Source organism: Aquarana catesbeiana, linkage group LG13 (genome assembly GCF_042186555.1).
Source record: "Aquarana catesbeiana isolate 2022-GZ linkage group LG13, ASM4218655v1, whole genome shotgun sequence".
NCBI lineage: Eukaryota > Metazoa > Chordata > Amphibia > Anura > Ranidae > Aquarana > Aquarana catesbeiana.
The window spans coordinates 207,067,651-207,093,598 of record NC_133336.1 but is presented as its reverse complement, the minus strand read 5'-3'; the positions used below and the strand labels follow the sequence as shown (position 1 = coordinate 207,093,598).

Sequence of the window (25,948 nt, the reverse complement as noted above, 5' to 3'; positions counted from 1 at the left end):
ACCTGTTTGATCTGCTGAGATCCAATTGGGCAGTAGAGGGAGTATGCGGTTGGCCATCACCTTGGCAAATAGTTTAATGTCAGTATTTATTAAAGAAATTGGCCTGTAACTGCTGCAAAGAGTGGAGTCTTTACCGGGTTTAGATGTAACAGTAATATGTGCTGAAAGGGATTCTGGGCATAAACCTGAAGATTGGGAAATTGAGTTAGCGTAAGCCGTGAGGCGAGGAAGTAAGATGTCTTGGAATGTTTTGTAATAAAGAATAGTGAACCCGTCAGGGCCGGGAGCTTTATCTGAAGGGGAGGATTTTAAAGCGGTCTGGAATTCTTCAACTGAAAAATCTGCTTCCATCTCCCTAAGGGCTGACCTAGACAGTTTAGGGAGGTTTGCCGCCCTCAAATAGGAGAGCATGCGAGAGCGCCTCTCTGATGGGGACAAAGGAGATAAACCATTTGTAACATTATATAAATCTGCATAGAATTCCCTAAAGGCTTTGGCAATATGTGGAGTTGCATGAACAAGCTCCCAAGTTGGAAGTTTAATTTTAGGAATAAATGACTTCGTTTGTGTAGCCTTAAGGGATCTAGCAAGTAATTTGCTTGGTTTATTGCCCCATTCATAGAATTTCTGTGATATGCGATGAAGTTTCTTTTTAGTGTCTAAGTCTAGAAGGTTTTTGAGTTCTTCACGTTTAAGTGTGAGGGCTTTGAGATGAGCGCTGTGGAGTGAAAGTTTATGTTGTTTATCGAGGTCAGTTATTGCAGTACCTGTGCAATTTGGTGACCATGCTCCCTTTTTTACTTGCACCGAGCTCAATGAATCGTCCCCGTATAGTGGCCTTGTGAGCTTCCCATACAATAGATGGGGAAGTTACAGAGGGTAAGTTCTCTTAAAGTAATGTGTCAAGTGAGAGGCCAACATGGAGACTTCAGTTTGATTAGAGAGAAGGGAATCATTAAGTTTCCAGTTATTGGTGCTATGGGTTAAGGTGGGCATGGTCATGAGCATTGTCACAGGTGCATGGTCAGATAAGGTTGCGGTTCCTATATGTGTAGATTTGAGGAGAGGGAGATGGAAGTGGTCCAGAAATATATTATCTATTCTAGAGTAAGACTGGTGTGTCGCAGAGAAGTGTGAGTAGTCTTTGTCCTTGGGGTGGAGCAGGCGCCAGACATCTATTAATTGATGATCTATGAGTCTTTTTTGACAAAAGCTAATCGTTTAACCACTTGAGGTCTGGGCCATAGCCGAATGACTGCTACAGCGCGGGCCTCAATCTCCGGGAGGCCGTCATAGGACGTCCTCCCCTGTGCACGCGCACCGCGCGCACCCTGCAGGGCGCGAGGTGTGCGCGCTGTGATCACCGAGTCACGGAGACTCGGATGATCACATATCCGAGTAAGGGGCCGGTCCAGGCCCCTTACCATGTGATCAGCTGTCAGCCAATGACAGCTGATCACATGATGTAAACAAAACTCGGTGATCGGTTTCGTTTTCTCCTCACGCTGAGAGCGTGAGGAGGAAAAAAAAGCCGATCACCGGCTTATGTGAAAGGGACATCGGTCCCGAAGAGGAAGGAGGCACAGATGCCTCATCTGTGCCTCCAAGCGCCATTTGTCAGTGCCCACAAGTGCCACCAACAATGCCCACAAGTGCCACCAACAATGCCCACAAGTGCCACCTAGCAGTGCTGCCATCAATAAGTGCCCAATCAGTGCCCAACACTGCCACCCATCAGTGCCTATCACCGCCACCCATCAGTGCCCATCACTGCCACCTATCGGTGCCCATCAGTGCTGCCTCATCAGCGTACATCAACGAAGGAGAAAAATTACCTGTTTGCAAAAATTTATAACAAAATATAAAAAAATATAATTTTTTTTTTAAATTCTGTCTTTTTCAATTTTTTTAACAAAAAATAAAAAATGCAGAGGGGATCAAATACCATCAAAAGAATGCTCTATTTGTGGGGAAAAAATGATAAAAATTTCATTTGGGTACAGTGTTGTATGACCGTGCAATTGTCATTTAAAGTGCAACAGCACTAAAAGCTGAAAATTGGTCTGGACAGGAGGGGGGTTTAAGTGCCCAGTAAGCAAGTGGTTAAACTATATGTTTGATCGGCCCTGGGACGTATCCATTGTAGGGTCAAGGGGCATGTTTATGTCACCAGCAAGGACAATAATACCTTTGGCAAATTGTGATAGTTTAGTGAGGACTTGTGAGAAAAAGGTTGGTTGATTCTGATTCGGGCAGTATAGATTTGCAAATGTGCATTGGGTGTTGCCTATAAAGCCCTTAAGGAAAAGAAAACGACCAAAATCATCTGCTATCATATCTGTTAGGCGAAAAGATATCCCACTACTGAAACCAATGCCAACACCCTTAGCCTTGTTGGTGTCAGAGAGGCTGTAATACCACTGCGGAAAGTAGGTGAGGTCAATCTGACCGGTGTAGTGTGGGTTAAATGCGTTTCTTGAAGGAAGGCAACAGAGCAAGCAGTGTGCTTTAGCTCACGTATTACTTGGTGTCATTTAGCAGCAGCGTTAAGACCCCGAACATTATAATATGTAATTGTCAGAGTCGCCATTGGTACAACAGAGTGGGACATCCTAGCCTATACTTCCACGCATGCCAACGTGGAGGGGGGAGGAGGAGGTTGGGGAGAAATAGTCAGAAAAGGTAGAAGAAAGGAGAAGGGAGAACACAAAGAGAAAGCATGTAAATGCAATAACACAATTGTGGGAGTAACCAGTAAGACACGCAGAAATTTGCAGTGGTCCCTGTGGGGAGAGAAAGAACAGGCGGCCATCCATAACTCCAGTGAGAGTCTGGATGAGAGACCTTATGGGCCGCCCGGTCTCACCAACCCCAAAAGGGAAAAGGGGAGGGGGGCGGGGTATGCACCAAAGAAAAAGAACGAGAGAGCAGTGTGCCCCGCCAGCACTCGGCCTGTTAAATAAAGGACCTATATAAAATTACCTGTAATGAGCTCCAGCCATAAAAAAAAAAAATTGAATATTAGAGATAAAAAAAAAAAAATAACAAAACAAACAGGAAAAGGGAAGGTTATGAAAACCAAAGCAATATTAATTACAACATCAAGGTAAACCTAACGAACCCTGCAATAAAGAATGCAATTGAACCTTTCAGATCCAGAAAAACTGAATTTAAACAATGGGATACCCAAAAGAAAAACAAAAAAAATGAATGTCAGGTCTACATCCTCTAAGCCAATGAGGCTGAAAATAGAGTTCAAAGAGTCTGACCCAAGCATAATGAAAATTGAAAATTTGGGTATCTGTAAACACTTAAAAAAAAAAAAAAAGAAGAGAAACAGAGATGGGTAGAGAAAGGCATATCTTCTCCCGGGATTGATGTGCGCCTTTTCTTTGACAGAGTTTTCCTCCAAGGGGGGTCCAAGGGGTTTGAGAATTTCGGAATGGGGTTTTGCCAGCCCGGGAGGTCCACAGGTGGAAGATTGAGATACTGAAGGAAAGTAGAGAGTTCCTCTGAAAAGCGAAGAGTATAAGAGCGACCAGCTTTGGTGGCAATCAAGCAAGCTGGAAAACCCCATCTGTAAGTAATCCTGTCTGTTCCCAGATGTTCAAGGAGCGATTTTAGGGCTCTGCGATGATCCAGAGTTTCCTTGGACAGATCAGGGAATATATTAAGGACTGCTCCGTCAAAGTCAATGTTAGGAGTGTTCCGCAGTTTTGTCATGATGGCGTTTTTATCTTCGAAGTAGTGCAAACGACAAATGACATCTCTGGGTTGGTCTGAATTTGCATTACGAGGGTGCAGGGTGTGATGTACACGTCAAATCGCAGTGGGTCAGTGACAGGATTTTCCAGGATTGTATTGAGAATTCCTCAGATCGATGGCTCTAGGTCATTTGTCTCTGGTTGCTTCTGGTAGGCCTCTGATACGTAGGTTATTTCTACAGTTATGGTTCTCGAGGTCCTCGAGTTTGTAGAGAGAGGCACGATGAGCAAATGCGAGCTGGGTAACAGTCTCCTGTAATTCTTTTATGGCTGATGCTTGGGAGTCCTGACCCTGTTCCGTTTCCTCTACCCTAAGCAAGAGGTGGGACATGTCAGTTCTCACAGCGGTAATTTCTTAATAGATTTCTCCAAGCTGTGAAACATACCAGCAAGTTCTTTTTTAAGACCACTCATCAACTGTCATTTCTGAGCCAGCGGGGGATCCGGGATCCTCCATGAGGTCTGAGCAGTAAGATGAGGCAGGGGAACTTTCCCTCACTGAGGCAGTGTGGGAGGAGGGAGAGATACTCGGTCTTGAAGTTCTGGCTTGTCCACTGCGTGCGCCAGCTAAATATTGCTGGATAGAGCCAGAGGCAGCCGTATGAGTTTCAAACCCTTCCCGGATCTTTTGCCTAATGTGGAATGAGTTTTAGGTGTCTTGGCGGGCATAGCTGGAGCTGTAAGGCCGGTGGCTGGACAGGGCCCCTCACACTCACATCAGATTACATGCACAAAATGGTCATAATTATAGTCCCAAATATGGTATCCAGTTACCCAGGGGACTCCTGCAGGTACTGTGGGAGGTGGTAATGGGCCACTCAATGCACAAATTCTATGAGAGGAGAGAGCCGTGCTGCCAATAAAGTAATGTGGAGAGGAGTGGAGGAGGGTGTATGTGGAGTAGCAAGATGGCCGCCTACTTCCAGAACTAGGTTGGAGCCACAGACTTTCCTACAGATGAGAGCCGGCCAGGTTAGTTCCGCACCCCTCAGGACACAGTGTTCCCTCCTTAGGCACAGACTTTGGAGCCCAGATGCTGCAGAAGGTTAGAGTCTTTGTGCGGTGCGTGGGTAAAGGGGAAAGCTGCTACTCACTGTGTCCCTGGTGCTGGAGAGGTCAGGCCGACAGGTCGCAGGATGGCGACAGGCCACGGGGGATCGAGGCAGAGGGACCGGATTCTCAGGCAATCGACCACCTCTGTCTTCTTGAGGTCTCCGGCAGGTTGGCAGGCCGCCGACCCGGGCAAAACGTCCGTTTGCTGCCCAGAACGCAAGTACAACAGGCCGGAGGCTCCTATCTGACAGCAGGCCCCAAGGTGGCAGCGGGCGTCCTCGGTGTGGAGCAATCCGTAGGCCCAAATCAAATTAGTCAGCCAGAACTAGGAAAGGCCCCTCCAGGAGTATAGCAGGGGGGTCCAGAAGGTAGTGCGAGTGTGATTAAGGCTCACAAAAGTGGAATGGGACCCGGATGGCAGCAGATTTGCTGTGCCTTTGTGGAGTTTTGGGTGTACCAAAATGGCCGCAGGCTCCGGGAGTAGGCCGGAGCCAGGGATTTTCCTGAATGCAGCGGCCGCTGCATGGGAGATCGCTGCTCCGTTCGGGCCGCCGTGTGGCTGAAGGCCTTTAGAGGTTAGTCAGGGTGTGTGGAGAGTCCTCAGGCAGGTTTTCCAGGTGGATGCTGGATTTTGTGGATTGCAGGGTGAAGTTTTAAAGGAGTAATGGACGGAGCTCAGGGCACACACGTCCTACTCCATGCAGCGTCAGGCCATGCCACCCATCCTCTGGGGGCTCTTTCTAACAGACTCTCTAACAGAAGTGCTCTCTGTCTCCATCAGAAAGCCCCCCCCCAGGTCCCAATAAAGTACTCTTGCTTCTCTTCCTGTATTTTGTTTATTGTATCTGTAAGGATCCCAGGGTAATGAAGACTTTGTGGTGGAGCATCTCTGTGGTTGAGTCATTGCCATAGAAATATTTGTAAAGGGGAGGAGTTACTAAAATGACCACGCCCATGTGGGGGCACCACAAATATTTCTGCACCCAGGCGCCTGTGACCCTAGGATCGGCCCTGATGTGCTTTATAGTCTGTACTTCAGAGTAATATTCTTCAAGAAGAGAACTAAACAGATAAACCGTAAATGTTCTCATTAGACCACTTATTGAAAAACAATCAGTCATTTTTTTTAAATGTCTTTTGTGAAATTCCACAAATCTCTTTTATTTTAAATTCCTCTCATCCCCTGCACACCAACTGATATTTTAGATCAGGCTGACAGTGGGAGTGTCTGCACTGGATGCCAAAGTTGTAAAGATTGAAGCCATGGTTAATAGTACAAATCAGATCTGTTGTCTTTACTCTTGCCTGCAGCTCTGGTAGTGTCCTATTACTAAAAGCAAAAGCACACAAGTCAGGTAGAGTTCAGGCATGTGTCAGCAGCACTCAGTATAACCTCCTGGTGACAATGTTTTCTTCTCTGAATCGAGTGTTCAAAGCACCCAGAATGATTTTTATGTATTTAACTAACTAAAAAAATTAAAGTTATATTTTACCTGCAGATATGAAACAATAATACGTTATATTTTCCAGAAATACCGATCAATGGAAAAAGACCCATCTTCCTTCTCTCACACCTTGTTACAAGATATTCGGGATCGGGGAAGAGAAGCTGTGATTGGACTCTGGAAATGTCTCTATGCACTTCAGAAAGATCATCCTCATCCTAATTTATTGGCCATTCTGGATGAGATCACACAGACAGGTAACAGGACTTTGTGTTTACAGACAACAATGTGATAAAATAATGATTGATACTAATTATCCCAAATGTAACTCCATTATCAGTGATAAACACAGTACATATTTATAGCACTCCTCTCCACTATTATTGATCTCTCTTTCTCTTTGGTAGATTTGCTCTTGTATATATTACCATACAAATCCTCCTTATCAGTTTGGAATGTCATTTCTACTAATGTCATTTTTGTGGACTGTAAACCATGTGACCACATTACCCCCCCCCTAGTCTATGCAGTCATGGGATCCCAGTAGTTATTATAAAACTGTGCACCTTTATAAAATGTTCATGAGCTTTATTGTCATGTCTATAAGCCATTGGGGTCCCCCCAGAGGTTTCACTGAAAACTCCCAGTTAGTGACCCCCACATCCTGCTATATTAGGATGTGAAAATTATTAGAATAATAGGATTACAGGAGCAAATCCAACAGTTTTTTGCATCCCAGCAACAAGCCAGAACGTGGGGTTTACTAACTAGAAGGTATTCAGCTCGGTTTCTGGAGGGATCCATATGGCCTACAGGAAGGACAATAATTTTAATAAATGTTTTACAAAGCTGCAATGCTTTTTAATATGTAGTGGAGCCCATGACAGCATAGACTCCGCCGCAATTTTTTTTTAAAAGTTAGCAGCTACAAATACTGCAGCTGCTGACTTTTAAAACATGGACACTTACCTGTCCAGGGTGCCCGCGATGTCGGCACCCGAGGCCGAACCGCCTCCATCTTCGGTAAGGGAATCAGTAAGTGAAGCCTTGCGGCTTCACTTCCCGGTTCCCTACTGCGCATGCGTGAGTCACACAGTGCAATACGGATGGCCCCTGCTGTCTCTGGGACCCATGTGTTTCCCAGCAGACAGCGGGGGGGGAACGGGAAGTGGCATAAATACCCGCAGATTCTGCGGATATCTATGCCAGAAGTGGGTGCAAATTATCTGCACCCCCTCCCCCCTGAAAGGTGCCAACTGTGACACCGGACGGGGGGAGGAATCCGATGAGCGGAAGTTCCACTTTTGGGTGGAACTCCACTTTAACCTTTAAAATTACATGATAAAATAAGGAAAATATCAACACTGAAAGTTTAGATGGGATTTATTTTACCGACTCAACTTAGTAGGTTGGTGTTCCCAAAGCCAAATAGAATATGCAAAGAAAAGAAAACAAGTCAAGCAGGCTTGTAAAGGGGCTTCAATATGGAACTCACAGCGGCATAGATACAAAGTTTATTCATAGAAAAAAGACACAATTCCAATAATGTATGGCTATTAGCCACAATAAGCAGTAAAACCTTCACCAATATTAAAAAATCATGACAACATTGTTACAATAAAAGTTTTATTACATTATTGGAACTGTGTCTTTTTTCTGTGCCTCTTTACAAGCCTGCTTGGCTTGATTTTTTTGGCTGCAAAAATTAAAAGCCAGCAGCTTCACATACTGCACACATACTACACACATACTGCACACATACTACATACTGCACACATACTGCACACATACAACACACATACTGCAGCTGCACACATACTACACACATACTACACACATACTGCACACATACTACATACTACACACATACTGCACACATACTACATACTGCACACATACTGCACACATACAACACACATACTGCAGCTGCACACATACTGCACACATACAACACACATACTGCACACATACTGCAGCTGCACACATACTGTACACATACTGCACACATACTACACACATACTGCACACATACTACACACATACTACGCACATGCTGCAGCTGCTGACTTTTAATAATTGGACACTTGCCTGTCCTGGAGTCCAGCAATGTCGGCACCGCAGCTGATGTTTCCATCAGCTGTCGGGTTAAATCCGCCTCCATTGCGAGTTAGGGAACCTGGCAGTGTAGTTTTTTGGCTTAACGCTGGGAACTCTACTGCGCATGCTCGAGGCTCCACTCCTTTCTCCTACTGGCCCGGTCGCTGTGGGAGGAGGAGGGAGCCCCAGCCGTGACATCAATATCCACGCTAAGGGTCTTGGAAGTGGAGAAACCATACCTGTGAAAGATAGGTATGCTGTCCCCCCTCCCCCCGAAAGGTGCCAAATGTGACACCGGAGGGGGGAGGAGTACAATGAGTGGAAGTTCCACTTTTGGGTGGAACTCCGCTTTAACCTTTTTAAAGCTGATCTCTAGATTTTCTTTCACCTTAACTAGTTGATATGGGCCAAGCTGGTCCAATCAAACCATTTCATACACTAACAGATGCACCCGCTGGAAGCACTATATAAACAAGGTACATACAATAAACAGCAGTTCAATCTGTCTGTGAGATATGGACACCATGTTTCACACATTGGACAAAATTGAGTCAGAATGAGTGCTAAGGGGTGCTCAGCCATTCATAAGCAACCTTGTATTCACATTCCACAAACTCACAGAAGGGGGCAGAGTCTACCAACTGAAAAGGTAGCAGTTGAAGTGCTAGCAATTTTGCCAAGCTAGCATTCAACCGCTGGGCATGTGGATGGCTGGGAGCGAACTTTTCTGCGGTGCAGCAGCTGGGGCAGGAAAATTTGCCTGGTATAATCTGACGTCGGTGTACTGATAGCAGGTTGCCCGCAAGTACTTGGCTGTGACACACCTAATTCTACACCTTCATTCCTCTCAGTGCAGGTCTCAGAGAGGACTGAAGGTTTAGTGGGGTTGGAGATCACAGCTGATGAGGAGCAAGGAGAGGTCCTCCTTGTTCTTTGGTGTGGGTCTTTTAGATACACTTGCCAATGAACTGCATGGCAGGTCAACATATGTCTGGTCAAGCATGTGGTGCCCAAGTGGGAGATGTTTTGGCCATGCGAGATACGCTTGAGACATATGTTGCAAATAGCAGCAGTGCGATCTGATGCACTCATCTCAAAAAAGGCCCACACCAAAGAACTTTTGGAATAACGCACAGAGACAGCAGCGCCCTGCACATGTGGAGCTCTGCGGTGTGATGCAGTCAGTGTGCTGCCCTTAGGCTGGCCCCTGGAGGGCATCCTGCCTCGTTGGTGATGTGCCGCCTCCTCCTCCTCCTCCTCTCTCCTATCAGGCACCCATGTGGAGTCAGTGACCCCATCATCCCCTCCCTCCTCATCACTGGAGCAAACCTGGCAGTATGCTGCAGCAGGGGGAACATGACTCCCAGACTGCCTACGATATCTAACTTAAATCAAGTGACACTGTCTCTCTCTCTCTATCTCTGTCTCAACGCCGGAACACACTACACATGGCCGACGTGCAGTGGGCCTTATATAGTGTGGGGCATGTACTAAACCCCCTGAGCCATAATTGGCCAAAGCCTCCTTGGCTTTGGCCAATTACGGCTCTCTGTACACACAGCGCTGTGATTGGCCAAGCATGCGGGCCAGTCATCAGCCAGCAATGCACTGCGATGCCACAGTGAATTATGGGTCGTGACGCGCCACTCGAATTTGGCGCGAACAGCCCATATCGTTCGTAATTCGGCGAACGACCAAACACACGATGTTCGAGTCGAACATGGGTTTGACTCGAACACAAAGCTCATCCCTAATTTCCACACATAGCTAATGTCTAAGGTAAAGTCTATAGGCTTGGAAAAGATCAGTTTGGAAAGATCAGTTTGTAAACGGATAGAAAACTGGATAAAATACAGAATTCAGAGAGTAGTGGTTAATGACTCTTACTCTAAATGGTCTAAGGTTATCAGTGGTGTACCCCAAGGTTCAGTGTTGGGACCCTTACTTTTTTTTCTCAAAGAAGTTTATCAGAAAACAAATCAAAGAAAAACTTTACAGCTCACAATTAAACATCAGTGTCTTTCATACATTCCAATTTCAAAGATTGTATTAGCTCGGTGAACTCAACAACAAATTCCACCTCACATTGTGTAATTCAGACATTTCCTCCCCTGATACCAATGATATGCAAAACATCTTAATATCCTGGACTCTACTAAGCAGGGGTGTTCACCCCCTCCAAGGGCACCCCATCCATCCGACAATACTGTTTAATTCAGGGGTCTCAAACTGGCGGCCCTCCAGCTGTTGCAAAACTACAAGTCTCATGAGGCATTGCAAGGCTGGCAGTTACAAGCATGACTCCCAAAGGCAGAGGTGTGATGGGACTTGTAGTTCCGCAACAGCTGGAGGGCCACCAGTTTGAGATCCCTGGTTTAATTCAACAGTCTATCCAGTATGAGATCTACAGTGGAGAGGCCCGGGGTATCCAGCCAGGGTGTCCAAAGTTTGTCGAACTGTCCCAGGCATCCCCTATGTTGGAAGATGTATTTCTCTAACCGTATGGTGTCTCCCATCTGAGCAATCCATTCCTTCAACTTTGGATGTTCAACCGCCTTCCACCGTCTAAGGATCAGCTTGGGACCCTTACTTTTTAATATCTTTAAATGATATAGGGTCTGGGAATAAAAGTACCATTTCTGTCTTTGCAGATGATACCACGCTTTGCAGTAAAAAAACATCCTTACAGGATGTCTCCAATTTACAAGCTGACCTCAATGCACTGTCTAATTGGGTGACTATGTGGCAAATGAGTTTTAACGCTGATAAATATAAAGTTCTGCACTTGGGGGCTAAGAATATGCATGCATCATACATACTAGGGGAGTAAAACTGGGGGAATCAATGGTGGAGAAGGATCTGGGGGTTTTGGTAGATCATAAGCTTAATAATAGCATGCAATGCCAAGCTGCGGTTTCCGAAGTAAGCAAAGTCCTTTCTTGTATTAAGAGAGGTATGGACCCCAGAGAGAGAGAGATATAATTTTGCCCCTGTACAAATCATTAGTAAGACGTCATCTGGAATATGCAGTTCAGTTTTGGGCCCCAGTACTCAAAAAGGATATTGGGGAACTGGACAAAGTGCAGAGAAGGGCAACCAAACTGATAAGAGGCATGGAGGAGCTCATCTATGAGGAAGGATTAGAGGAACTGAATTTGTTCTCTCTTGAGAAGAGGAGATTAAGGGGGGGTATGATTAACATGTATAAATACATAAGTGGTCCATATAGTGAACTTGGTGGTGAGTTATTCACTTGAAGGTCAGCACAAAGGACAAGGGGACACTCTTTTCGTCTAGAGGAAAAAGGATTTCTTTATTGTACATCATGGGACACAGAGCCACAGTAATTACTGTATGGGTTATAGACCACCTTTAGGTGATGGATATTGGCACACCCTAAACAGGAAGTTCAACTCCCTACATAAGCCCTCCCCTTACAGGGGGTACCTCAGTTTTTTTTTGCCAGTGTCTAAGGTGTTGATCACAAGTAAAGATGTGCTGTGCTGAGCTCCACTGGGGAAATTTTTGCTGGTGCAAGCCATGCAACTGGATGCATTCAAAGTGTCTTTTCAGGCCGAATTGAATGGTACCCGGGCCTTGTGGCGGAAGAAACAAGGTTTTGCCTGTAACACTTTTCTCTTTTTAGTCAGCTAGACCCAAGGATCCAGTGCTTGTTTTTTATAGCAATATTTCCTGGCGGGGTGCTGTACGGGTCCAGGGGTGTGGATCCCCCGACGAAAAGGGGCTCCGGTCCCTGAAGGTTTTGTAAACGGAGCCCACGTGAGTGGTGAAGATTGGGTCTGTCTGGTTTACCACAGAACCCTGCAGCTGGATATGGTAAGTGGGGATGAGCCGAACACCCCCCGGTTCGGTTCGCACCAGAACCTGCGAACGGACCGAAAATTTGCACGAACGTTAGAACCCTATTGACGTCTATGGGACTCGAAATATGGGAAATCAAAAGTGCTCATTTTAAAGGCTAATTTGCATGGTATTGTCCTAAAAAGGGTTTGGGGACCCAGGTCCTGCCCCAGGGGACATGTATCAATGCAAAAAAAACTTTTAAAAACAGACTTTTTTTGGGAGCAGTGATTTTAATGATGCTTAAAGTAAAAAAACAAAAGTGAAATATTCCTTTAAATATCATACCTGGGGGGTGTCTATAGTATGCCTGTAAAGTGGCGCGTGTTTCCCGTGTTTAGAAAAGTCCCTGCACAAAATGACTTTTTTTTTTTTTTTTTTTTTTTTTTTTTTTTTAACTCTTTATTGCAAAATTTTACTTTACAGGTTATTTAACACAACTTACATTCCCATTTCTATACTTTTTCTTCCACAAATTTTACATAAATATCATTATCGTTCCCACTCTTACACTCATTCTTCCCTCTCATTCATCTTATGGTTACTAAATCTTTCTCCTTTTACTCATTTTATACTGTAATTTCTGGTCTTCCTATATCTGTCGTCAAATGTGATTTATTCAATTTTGCCCAAACCTTCTCATATTTCTGCATATTTCCTCTTTGTTCATACATTATTTTCTCACATGGGACCACCTGGTTTACCACCCTCACCCACTGATTTATTGTAGGTGGACTTGGCTGGATCCATTTTTCCACTATTTGTTTTCGGGCCAAGAATAGTACTTTTTGCAAAAATATCCTAGTATAACCACACACCCTATCTTTTACCACCCCCAGCACACATAACTCCACCATAGCCGTCATAGATTTATTTATGACTTTTCCTAGTTTCTTAACTACCTGTTGCCAATACCTTCCTATACATCCACACTGCCACATGACATGGATGAAATCCGCTCCTCCCTCTCCACATCTTGTACAGTCTGGTGTCTGCATCCTCCCAATCCTATATAGTCTATTTGGTGCCAAATATGTCTGATGTATTATATTTAATTGAAATATTCTATTATTCATTGCCAGTGATACTTTCAGGTGCGAGGAGCAAATTTCATCCCAGTCACGTTCACTCATTCCCGGAACGACTCCCTGGTATTTTTCCCTCACGCCCACCGGGTCCCCCTTTATTTTACTCTGTAGCAAGTGTGAATACAACTTAGATATCAGTCCCTTTGGTCCCTGAGATTTTAATATTCCTATGAGGGGATATCTAGAGATTTTTGGTTCTTTCCTTTCAAACTGTTCTCGTAGTAAGTGTCTTAGCTGTAGATATCTATAAAATTGTTTACTCTGGAGGTTATATTGTTTACACATATTCTCATATGTCACTATTACATTGTTGTTGTTATACATCTGGCCAATAGTTTTTATTTTGTTCTGTTTCCAGTAACTACTATCTTCAAATATTTCTAATTTTTCAAACATTGGGTTGTTCCATAATGATGTTTCTGGTGGAATATCCCTATATCCCGTTCATTTTTTTACCTCCTTCCAAACCGACCTGGCCAGCTTTAGAAGAGGAATTTTTATTCCAATCCTTCTTAATTCTGCTATTTCTAATCCCACCAAAAAATCTCCTACCTGCATTTTATTTAGTAAATATTTCTCTACCCTCATTTCTCGTTCTTGAACTACCCAGGTCTTTAGATGTTTTAATTGCCCCGCCAAATAGTATAAATATAGATCTGGTATTGCCAGTCCTGCTGCAGTATTAGGTCTTTGTAACGTGGAGAGCTTTCATTTACAGCGCCCATTTGCCCAGATAAATTTAGTTAACAGGGAGTTTAATTTTTTGAATATATATTTTGGTATTTTTACCTCCGAATGCGCCATCACATAGAAGCACTTCGGTAGTATAATAGATTTAATCAACTGTACTCTCCCTGCCATTGATAACGGTAGTTTTTTTCCATACTCCCACTTTTTTCTTTACATATTCTACCAAGGGGTCTGAATAAATAAATGAATGAATGATTTGTAAAGCGCGGGAAATGCGAACTGAATCGCCTCAAGGCGCTAGATGTGTTCTCTGTAGTCAGCTGCTAGAAAAGTTTAGTTTTTTCCTGAAGGCCTGGTGGTTTTCTTCCATGCGGATGTTGGTTGGAAGAGCATTCCATAGTCAAGGTCCTTGGACTGCAAATCTTCATTCTCCCTTTGCTTTGTAGCGGAAATTGGGAATGATGAGGAGGTTTTGGTTAGCTGATCGAAGACTGCGGTTCGGTGTGTAGTGTTTTATTTTTTCCTGGAGATATAGCAGAGCGTTTCCTTGTATGCATTTGTGGGTGAGGCAGAGGGTCTTCAATGTAATCCGATTCTTCACAGTTAGCCAGTGTAGGCTCTTTAGGGATGGGGAGATGGATTCCCAGGGCTTTTTTCCTGTTAACAGTCTTGCCGCTGTGTTTTGGATGAGTTGCAAGCGCGCAAGCTGATATTGTGGTAGTCCTACGTAGAGCGAGTTTGCGTAGTCGAGTCGAGAATTGATGATTGTTCCCACAACTGCCGCTTTGTCCTCTTCTGGGATGAAGGGGATGAGTCTGCGAAGCAGGCGGAGGAGATGGTGGGATCCGCTCACCACTAATCCTATTTGTGCATCCATTGTCATTCCTGAGTCAAAGATGACTCCGAGACTCTTGGCTTTGGTGCTAGGGGAGATGGTCTGTCCGAGGATGGAGGGTGGTGTCCACGGGGTCTTAATTTTGGAATTTTTGTTGGCTTGCAGGAGAAGTTCTGTTTTTGATCCGTTGAGTTTAAGGGAGCTAGTGGTCATCCAGTAATCTATTAAAGTAAGGCATTTCTGTAATTGCTGTTGAAGATCTTTTTGTCCGTTGATGCGAAGGTAGAGTTGGGTGTCGTCTGCGTATGAGTGAAAGCAGAGATCGGTTTTTCTGATGATATTGAGAAGCGGGCGGATGTAGATGTTAAATAGCACTGGTGACAAGGGTGAGCCCTGAGGGACTCCACAGGAGACTGCCCGAGATTCCGAGGTGAATGCTCCTAGTTTCACTGTCTGGGAGCGATTCTCTAAGAAGGATGTAAACCATTTTAGGGCAGAATCTGTAGCTCCTGCAACTTCTGAGAGGCGGACAAGTAAAGTATTGTGGTCTACTGTATCGAATGCTGCGCTGAGGTCTAAGAGTACCAGGAGACTCGGTTCTCCGTCATCTGCTGCTTCAAGGGCGTCGTCCCATATTTTGAGAAGAGCTGTTTCTGTGCCATGGCCTGGGTGGAAGCCTGATTGCAGAGGGTCCAGGAGGTGGTGTGTGTTCAGGTGGCGTTGTAGCTGCTGTACTACTGCTTTCTCTATAATCTTGGAGATGGTGTTGAGGCTTGTTATTGGTCTGCGGCAGTTAGGGTCTTTAGGGTCAAGATTGGGTTTCTTTAGCAGGGGTTTGACGATGCCTTGCTTGAGGGAGGTTGGCACAGTCCCTTCTTTGAATGATTGATTTATGAGATGTGTGAGGGTGGGGGCCAGGATGTCGGAACATTCTTTGAGCAATTTGGTGGGGATGATGTCGTTCGGTGATGTGCTGTCGCGAAGGCTTCTGATGATGTTTTTAGTCGTGTCCGTAGTGATTGGGGACAAAAAGAAATTCGGTGGTTGAGTAATGTTCGTGTCGATATCCTCTTTTTGCTTTGGTTGAGTGAGGTTGGTTGTTATTTTCTGATTCTATTTTTGCTTTAAGGGCTTCTTCTACTTCCAATGTAATATTTATTCCTAAATATTTAAAAGTGTCCACTATTTTTAATGGGGTCTAAAAATTCCTCTCCTTTCCTGGTCTTAATAACATCAATGTGGATTTTTGCCAATTTATTTTAAGTCCCGATAATATCCCATATGTTTTCTATTATATTTATTGCCTCCCCTAATGAGCTATGTGCATCCTCCATATATAATATGATGTCATCTGCATATAGTCCTATGTGTTCAGTCCTATCCCCCACTCTAATCCCTTTTATATATTTTAGATTGTCTAAAACTATTAGCTAGTACCTCTATAGCAAGTGAGAATAATTGAGGGGACAGCGGGCACCCCTGTCTCGTTCCCCTTTGCAATTTCACTGTGGGGGACAGAATTCCATTTATCAAGAGGTTAGAGCATGGTTGTTTATACAATATTCTCACCCATTTTCTAAATCCTTCCCCAAATTCACTTTTTTCCAACACTGCCTGCAGGAATTCCCATTCTATAGAGTCGAATGCCTTGGCCGTATCCAACGATGCCAAGGCACTCGACTCTGGAAAATACTCTTTCAGCTGAACCATCAGCTGTGTTCTTCTAATATTATTTGTAGTGGACTTCCCCGGCATAAATCCTGTCTGATCCTCTGATATAATAGATAGAATAACCCTATTAAGCCTCTTAGCCAATACCTTTGCCAGTACCTTATAGTCGATATTTAACAAAGATAATGGTCTATAGAACGCACATTCCTTCCTGTCTTTTTCTGGTTTTGGTATCAGTATTACTGTTGCCTCATACATGGATGCAGGCATCTCCCCTCGGTCAAATGTCCCCCTATACATCTTGGTCAGTGTCGGAGCAATAATCTCCACATACCTCTGATACATTTCCAATGGGATACCATCGGGTCCTGGTGATTTACCCTTTCCCAAAGACTCTATGGCTTCTTTTACTTCCTCCACTTCAATATCTTTCTCCAACTCCTCTTTTTGCTCTTCTGATAATTTCAGGAACTCCAAATCCTCTAGATATTTTTCTATCTCCTCTCCTGTACATGTCAACGTTGATGTATACATTTTCTCATAATATCTATAGAAGGTTTCCCCAATGTCCTCCACTGTCTTAACCGTCTCCCCCTTCTCATTCCTCACTTCTGTTATAGCCAGTGTGGATACTTGTTGTTTTATCAGATAATTTACTATTTTATTGGCATAATATCCTTGGTCATAATTTTTTTGTTTTGACTGGAGCCTCTTACGCTTATTTTTAATTATTAACTGATTCTTATATTGGCGCACTGCTCCTACCCATTTTATTTGGTTCATAATAGAGGGGTTCTTAATAAACTCTGTTTCGGTCTTCTTACATTCTTCTTCCATATCCTCTTCCTCTTGCCTATTGGTACGTTTAATATATGATATTGTTGATCTTACTATCCCTCTTAAATATGTTTTGAAGGTATCCCATGTTACTCCCTCCATTATACTATCCCCATGGGCCTCCAAAAACATTTTCATTTGCTCCGGTATACGGTCGTTTGACCCAATCTGGGCTAGCCAGTAGGGCTGTATTCAATATCCCGGCCGCCTTCCTCTGAGACCCATCTTTAACTCAAAGATAAGCCCAGAGTGGTCAGACACCCCTTTAGTCATATATGCGGCTGAATGCACCATTGGGAGTATTTTCTCATTTCCCAGAGCCAGGTCTATCCTAGACATGCTCCCCCTACCCGGAGCATGCCATGAATAGGCCCTGACTCCTGGGTTTCTAGTCCTCCAAATATCAAGCCACCCCACCTCCTTCAGGAAGCAATCCAACATTTTAGACCCTTCACCTCTCCCAAGACTTTTTTTCCAAATCTATCCATCTTTGGGTCCAGCCACATATTAAAGTCTCCCATGTACATATGCCTCTGGATATTCTGACATAAATAACATAGCTTTCTTCAGTACTCCCAGTGTAGCTGGGGGTGGATTATATATCCCCATAATCACCATTGGAAGTGAGTGCACCAGGACAAAGACAAAAACATACCACCCTTCTGAATCCCTCTTTACCCTGATGCACTCCCACGCCACCGACTGGTGCACCATTAATGAAACCCCTCTCGAAAAAGTTGTGTGACAAGAGTGGCAAGACCATTGTATCCATGTTTTTTTAAAATAATCAAGTCTCTCATTAACCATATGTGTTTCTTGGATGCAAATTATTTTGGCCTGAGTTTTCTTAATTTCTGCAAATACCTGTGCCCGTTTTACTCGTGTACCCATACCTCTCACATTCCAAGATATAAAGGTATAATTGTTATTCATTTTTACCCATTTTTAGTCATTTTTAAAGGAAAAAAGTCATTTAAAACTGCTTGCGGCTTTAATGTAATGTCAGGTCCTGGCAATATGGATGAAAATCAGTGAGACAAACGGCATGGGTACCCCCCAGTCCATTACCAGGCCCTTTGGGTCTTGAATGGACATTAAGGGGAACCCCGCACCCAAATTAAAAAAGGAAAGGTGTGTGGCCCCCAGGACCTATATACTCTTAACAGCAGTATACAGGTGGTGCAAACAAGACAGGGACTATAGGTTTGTTGTTAAGTAGCATCTGTTTGTAATTTTGAACTGGTACATTTTTTTTTTTTTTTTTCTCTTTCAAAATCTTTTATTGGTTTTTTACAAAAACAAGAGAATAAAATAAAATACAGGATTTGTATCCACATATCATGTAACATCAGCTGAAAAATAAGATACGCCTGCTGGGGCTAGAGAGTTAGCATTGAAAAGGCACAGTGGGAATGTCTGGTTATGGCGTATAGGATCAAATGCTTGAAACCTTGAAACTGGTGTAAACATAGTAAGTGACCACTATGAGGATTGACCGTTGACTAGAGAGGCACTAGGAGATCCCACCGGCACCCCTAAAGGGATCATGCTGTGCACAGTGTGAGCTCCCACCCTCCCCAAACCAGCGATTGACCTAGGGCCCTAGGGTCCAAAGGATCGTTACAATATAATTACTGGAGATTATAACCTATCAGTGAGAACTATGAAACGAAAAGGCCGATATTTGTCCCAATATGAAGGATCTCTGATCAGAAAATACAATACATCAATTACATGATGATCTGTCCTAGTTTCCCCCAGCAGAAGAACGCAATCGACGAGAACTACAACTAAAATAGTAGAAGAGAAAAATAGGAAAGGGGAAAAGTGAGAAAGGAAGGTTAGCCGGCCGTCTGGAGGGGCCCCCGCCCCACAAATTGACCCCTTTTAGTTTTGGGGTGGGACTCTGGGTATGAGAGAGATGCCGACGAACTTTGCCCAAGGCTCCCAAATAGCTTCAAATTGCAGTTTTTTGTTATCTAAGATGCTGGCCAATTTCTCTTGGGCCATAATCCACGAGATTTTGTGGATTGCCACTTTCACCGAGACTTTGGGCTGTTTCCAAGCCTTGGCAATGGTGAGTTTTGCACCTAAGAGGATGAAGTGTATCAGTTTACGTGAGCTCTTCGGAGTCCTGGGCAAGTTATCATTGAGAAGAGCTATGGTCGGGGATTTCGGGATTTGGATCTGTGTTGTTTTCCGTATCCGGGAGAATATCGTATCCCAGAAGAGCCTGAGTCTAGGGCATTCCCACCAGACATGGGCCATTGTGCCCAAGAGCTGACACCCCCGAAAACACTTGGGGTCAGCCGTTGGGAACATTCTGGAGAGCTTGGCAGGAGTAAGGTACCATCTTGTCATAACCTTAACACTTCCTTCGATTAAGGAAATGTTTTTAATACCTTTTAAAGGCTCTGTCAAAGGAGCATCTTCATTTAGAGACTTCCCATTCCAAAGCTAGATCCCTTTCCCAGTCAAGCATATAGGGGGTCTTTTGGGGGTGAAGGGCTAGTGACTGGTAGATGACGGAAATCCCTCCCCTCTGTTCAAAAGAGCGACCACACCATAGTTCATATGGCGTAAAGGCGGTGTGTGAGGGGATACCTCCTCTCCAACGTTGGCAGAGGAAATGTCTTATTTGGTGGAATCTGAAACTCTCAGAGTTCGGAATTTCCAGAAGCCTTACACCTTGCTCCAAGGAGATAGGACCCTCATTCGTGAAAAAATGTCCGATTCGATACAGTCCCTTGTCCAACCACCAACGAAAAGCCTTAATATCCAACCCAGGGGGAAAGTCAGGGTTATTGAAGATGTGTGCTAAAGGAAGACATCTTGAGATTAGGGCCGAATTTTTCCTTAGGTTATCCCATAAGTGAAATGATTGAGATAAAGATGGGGAAAGAATTGGGGGTCTCTGTTTGTGAGGAGTCCAGAGGAGATAGTCCAGGGTGTATGTGGGGACTGCCTGTCTCTCTATCTGAATCCAATCTGGCTTCTCTGCCTTGGAGTAAACCGTGGATAATTGGGCCAGCCTAGCCGCTTGAAAGTACCAGAAGAGCTGAGGAGCCCCCATGCCACCCTGATCTCTTGGAAGGAATAGGGTTTTTTGTTGAAATCTATGTCCTCTCCCCCCCAGATAAATTTGGTGATCTTCTTTTGAAAATTGGATAGGTGTTCTTTGTTTATATTTATCGGAATTGCCCTGAAAAGGTATAGCAGTCTGGGCAGAAGTGTCATCTTCACTGCGTGAACTCTGCCCAGCCAAGAGATCTCACCCTTGGACCATGCTCCCAGATCAGCTGCTAATTTCCGGTACATTGGCGGAAAGTTTAAAGGGTATAGTTGTTCCGTTCTAGCTGGAAGTTTGATTCCTAAATAATCTATCCATTGGTCATTCCATTTAAAGTCAAAGGAGCTTTGGAGTGCGGATACCGTATCTGACTGCAGGGAGACATTTAAAGCGGATGATTTAGAATAGTTTACCTTAAGGCCTGAGGTGCTAGAGAAGTCTTTCAATAGTTTACATAAATTAGGGAGTGATGTAATAGGGGACGTTATGAAAAGGAGCATATCATCGGCGAAGAGCCCACACTTGTGGACTTGTTCCCCACAGGATACGCCGTGGATATTAGGGTTTGATCTAATCGCTATCGCCAGTGTTTCAATGGCCATGGTGAAAATGAGAGGGGAGAGAGGGCATCCCTGTCTCGTCCCTCTCGCTATTTGAAGGGGTTTGGAGTATTGGCCCTGTAGTCGGATTATTGCTGCCGGGTTGGAGTAGAGGGTTCGCAGTATCCCTAAGAAGCTAGCCCCAAAACCCCATCTCTCCAGGAGGGAAAAAAGGTATGGCCATTCGATCGAGTCGAAGGCCTTATGTAAATCTAAAGACAACAGCATACCTGCTTGTTTTGGGCCCCCTTCCCAATTTGATTGGAGAATGGAGACAATGTCCACCGCTCTCCTAATTTGATCTGGACCCTGCCTCCCTGGGATAAAACCTACCTGATCTTTGTGTACGTACTGCTTGATAAAGGAGGCTAGTCGGTTGGCTAAGATTTTAGTGAGTATCTTGAGATCATTATTGATAAGGGAAATGGGCCTATAGTTCTCTACTTCTTCGTGGTTCTTATTAGGTTTGGGAATAACTGTTATGAAAGCCGTGTTCAGGTGGGGGTCCATTGGGGAGCCTAATTTCTTAGAATTGAAAAATTTAGCCATATGGGGGGCCAGTATATCCCCGAACCTTTTGTAGTAAGGGACTGACAAACCATCCGGCCCCGGGGCCGAACCTGTCTTAAGGTTTTTGATAACTTCCTTTATCTCGTCTGAGGAGAAGGGTTCCTCCAACAGGTCTCTATGGTCTTTGGAAAGAGAGGGCAGTTTAATATTCGAGAGAAAGGAAGTAATCGAACTGTCGCTCTGTGTTTGTGTGGCTTTGTATAGTCCTGAGTAAAATTCGTGGAAAGCTGTCATGATTTTGGATGGATTGGCCGTGGGAGGTTGACCCGCTATGCGCACTTTGGGGAAAGTGCGAGATTGGAACTTGGGGGAGAGTTTCGTGGCAAGCATTGTCCCGACTCTGTCCTTGTGGCAGTAAAATTTGCTCCACTCCATCTAATGTGTTTTTCAGCTTTGGCCGTTAAAGCTAAGTTGAGTTCCAATCTAATCGTGTCTAGTTTTTCATTAAGATCTTTAGATGGAGTTTTTTTGTGTTCGATTTTTAAAACAATAAATTTCTGTTCTAGCCTAAGAATATCTATCAGCCTCTCCTTTTTAACTTGAGTGGCTAATCTGATGAGCTCACCACGGACCGAGGCCTTGTGGGCTGCCCACAGTGTTTCGGGGGCGATGTTACCCACATCATTTATCTGAAAATATTCCTTAATCGCGTCTGCTACTAATTTGGCTTTAACCGGATCCCCCAGGAGAGACTCGTTCAATCTCCAATAAGAGCCCCCGCTACACGATAGCACATTTTTCAATGTCAGGAGGACCAGTGAGTGGTCCGACCAGACTATGTCTAAGATTTTAGCTTTAGAGGAAAGAGGGATGAGATTAGTCTGAATAAGTATGTGATCTATCCTTGCATAGATCTGGTGGGGTGAGGAGAAGTGAGTAAAGTCCCTGGCCACGGGATTCAGCTCCCTCCAAATATCTACTAACCCTTGGGAGTGAATCATTTTAGCTATTCTGGTGCTTAATTTAGTGGGGCATGTTAGTCTTCCTTTGAGAGGGTTGTTTTTGTCTAGACCCTGGTCAAACGCTACATTTGAGTCCCCACCCCAAATGACTTTACCCTCCAGGAGGGGATTGAGAGTTGCAAAGAGGTTCTGGAAGAAGGTTGCTTGACCCTTATTAGGGGCATAATAAGAAATTATGGAGTATAGTACTCCCTCCAGAGTGCCCTTTACAAGAATGAACCTGCCCTCTGGGTCTTTAAGATCAGAGATATGGTTAAATTTACTATTTTTAGAAAAAAGTACTGCTGCACCTTTGGTTTTGTTTGGCGCGTTGGCCAGCAAAAAAGATGGGTAGTAGGTGTGTAGGAACTTGGGACTGTACCGAATCGGGAAATGCGTCTCCTGTAGGAGTACTACATCTAGTTTGAGGGATTTGTAATGGTCCAAAGCTACTCTTCTTTTCCTAGGTGAGTTGAGCCCCTGAGCGTTGTGAGAGGCCACCCTGAGATCTAGACCCTTAGACACTAGATCAGTCATGGGAACAGAGGGGAGAGTGATCACCGGCACAGCAGCCACTTACCTTGTGTTGGAGTGTAATCATAGAGGACGTGAAGGGGGACGGGTCCATGCTATAACTGCGTGCGGGAGGAACCGGGGCATCCCCAGACGACCAGCTAGGAGAAAAAAAAGAAGTGAGAGGAAGTGGAGGGAAGAAGGAGAGACAAGTAGACAAAAAAAACAACAATAATAACAACAACAATAATGACAAGGGCCCTCTAGGAGGACCCGTGGAGGGTAGCGGTGTGTCTGACCGCTTAAACTCCATTTTAAATCTTCCCTCGTCCGTAGTGGGCGAGAGAAGTCTCACTCCGCGGGAGCACATTGATGCCCTTGAAGTGAGAGGAGGCGCAAGGGTACCACCCCGGACCCATACTTCTAAGTAACCGTAATAAAACACTATTTGCATAACGTAGTATAAGATCTTCGTCTCATTAAGTGCAATATTATACTGCAATCTCAGAACAATATAAACATTCGCAAAGACTGTAAAAAGGATTCAGGCGGAGCTAACAACCCAGAAAAAATAAAAAAAAGGAAAGATAATTAAATAACTAGGGATGAGCTTCGTGTTCGAGTCGAACCCATGTTCGACTCGAACATCGGCTGTTCGATCGTTCGTCGAATTGCGAACGATATGGGCCGTTCGCGCCAAATTCGTGTGGCGTGTCATGGCCCATAATTCACTGCGGCGTCGCAGTGCATTGCTGGCTGATGATTGGCCAAGCATGCACTATGACCCGCATGCTTGGCCAATCACAGCGCCGTCAGTAGAGAGAGCTGTAATTGGCCAAAGCCAGGGTGGCTTTGGCCAATTATGGCTCAGGGGATTTAGTACACACCCCACACTATATAAGGCCGCCTGCACGGCGGCCCTGTGTAGTGTGTGTTCCGGTGTGCTGAGAGATAGAGAGAGAGAGAGACAGTGTCATTTGATTTGAGTTAGATAGATTAGGCAGAACAGTCAGTCAGTTAGCTGCACTTACAGTGTATTGTGTATATATATGCATCCCAGGTGTTGCATATATATATATACACTGTATTCAGTTTAGCTAGATCCGTTCCTGTCATCTTCTATCTAGACTATTTACATTTAATGCAGTGCGTCCTGCTCACAGTGTTCAGCTAGATCCGTTCCTGTTATCTTCTAGACTATTTACATTTAGTGCAGTGCGTCCTGCTCACAGTGTTCAGCTAGATCCATTCCTGCAATTTACATTTAGTGCAGTGAGTCCTGCTCACAGTGTTCAGCTAGATCCGTTCCTGCTATTTACATTTAGTGCAGTGCGTCCTGCTCACAGTGTTCAGCTAGATCCGTTCCTGCTATTTACATTTAGTGCAGTGCGTCCTGCTCACAGTGTTCAGCTAGATCCGTTCCTGTTATTTACATTTAGTGCAGTGCGTCCTGCTCAGTGTTCAGCTAGATCCGTTCCTGCTATTTACATTTAGTGCAGTGCGTCCTGCTCACAGTGTTCAGCTAGATCCGTTCCTGTTATCTTCTAGACTATTTACATTTAGTGCAGTGCGTCCTGCTCACAGTGTTCAGCTAGATCCGTTCCTGTTATTTACATTTAGTGCAGTGCGTCCTGCTCACAGTGTTCAGCTAGATCCGTTCCTGCTATTTACATTTAGTGCAGTGCGTCCTGCTCACAGTGTTCAGCTAGAGCCGTTCCTGCTATTTACATTTAGTGCAGTGCGTCCTGCTCACAGTGTTCAGCTAGATCCGTTCCTGCTATCTTCTAGACTATTTACATTTAGTGCAGTGCGTCCTGCTCACAGTGTTCAGCTAGATCCGTTCCTGCTATTTACATTTAGTGCAGTGCGTCCTGCTCACAGTGTTCAGCTAGATCCGTTCCTGCTATTTACATTTAGTGCAGTGCGTCCTGCTCACAGTGTTCAGCTAGATCCGTTCCTGCTATTTACATTTAGTGCAGTGCGTCCTGCTCACAGTGTTCAGCTAGATCCGTTCCTGTTATCTTCTAGACTATTTACATTTAGTGCAGTGCGTCCTGCTCACAGTGTTCAGCTAGATCCGTTCCTGTTATTTACATTTAGTGCAGTGCGTCCTGCTCACAGTGTTCAGCTAGATCCGTTCCTGCTATTTACATTTAGTGCAGTGCGTCCTGCTCACAGTGTTCAGCTAGAGCCGTTCCTGCTATTTACATTTAGTGCAGTGCGTCCTGCTCACAGTGTTCAGCTAGATCCGTTCCTGTTATCTTCTAGACTATTTACATTTAGTGCAGTGCGTCCTGCTCACAGTGTTCAGCTAGATCCGTTCCTGTTATCTTCCTACTGACAGGCAGGCTTGTCTGGTTACAGTATATAAAGCTACCTGAAGAAAATTACAGGTGTTCTATTTGATCCTATTAGTACCACGGTCAGGCAGCTAGACTATTTACATTTAGTACAGTGCGTCCTGCTCACAGTGTTCAGCTAGATCTGTTCCTGTTATCTTCCTACTGACAGGCAGGCTTGTCTGGTTACAGTATATAAAGCTACCTGAAGAAAATTACAGGTGTTCTATCCCAGCTTAGTGCAGCTACAGGCCATTAGTATGTCTGGAAGGCCAAGAAGGAGTGGCAGACAGTCACAAGCCAATAAGAGAGGGCAAGCAGGCTCTGTGTCTAGTGCTGGTCGTGGAGACGGTGCATCCTCATCAGCACGTGGCCATGGGACACGCTTGGCCTTTTTTTCGGCAGCTGGCCGTGTTGAGCTGCAACATGCGGAAGACTTGGTCGAGTGGATGACCAAGCCGTCCTCATCCTCCTCATCCTCTCTCACCCATGCCCAGGGTGCTTTGTCTGGCAAAGCAGCGGCCTCTTCCCTCAGCTCAATGTCATCAGTGACTCCTTCCCTAGCTCCACCATGT

At 44.7% G+C, this 25,948-nt stretch overlaps 1 protein-coding gene across 1 annotated transcript in view; it reads left to right on the top strand.

Moving 5' to 3' along the window:
* LOC141116658 (NACHT, LRR and PYD domains-containing protein 3-like) overlaps window positions 1-25,948 on the top strand; it is a 502,014-nt gene that overhangs the window by 105,249 nt on the left and 370,817 nt on the right. Inside the window, exon 4 of the mRNA XM_073609051.1 lies at window positions 6,348-6,519. Coding sequence (XP_073465152.1) covers window positions 6,348-6,519 — 172 coding nt within the window. The remainder of the gene's footprint in view (window positions 1-6,347; window positions 6,520-25,948) is intronic.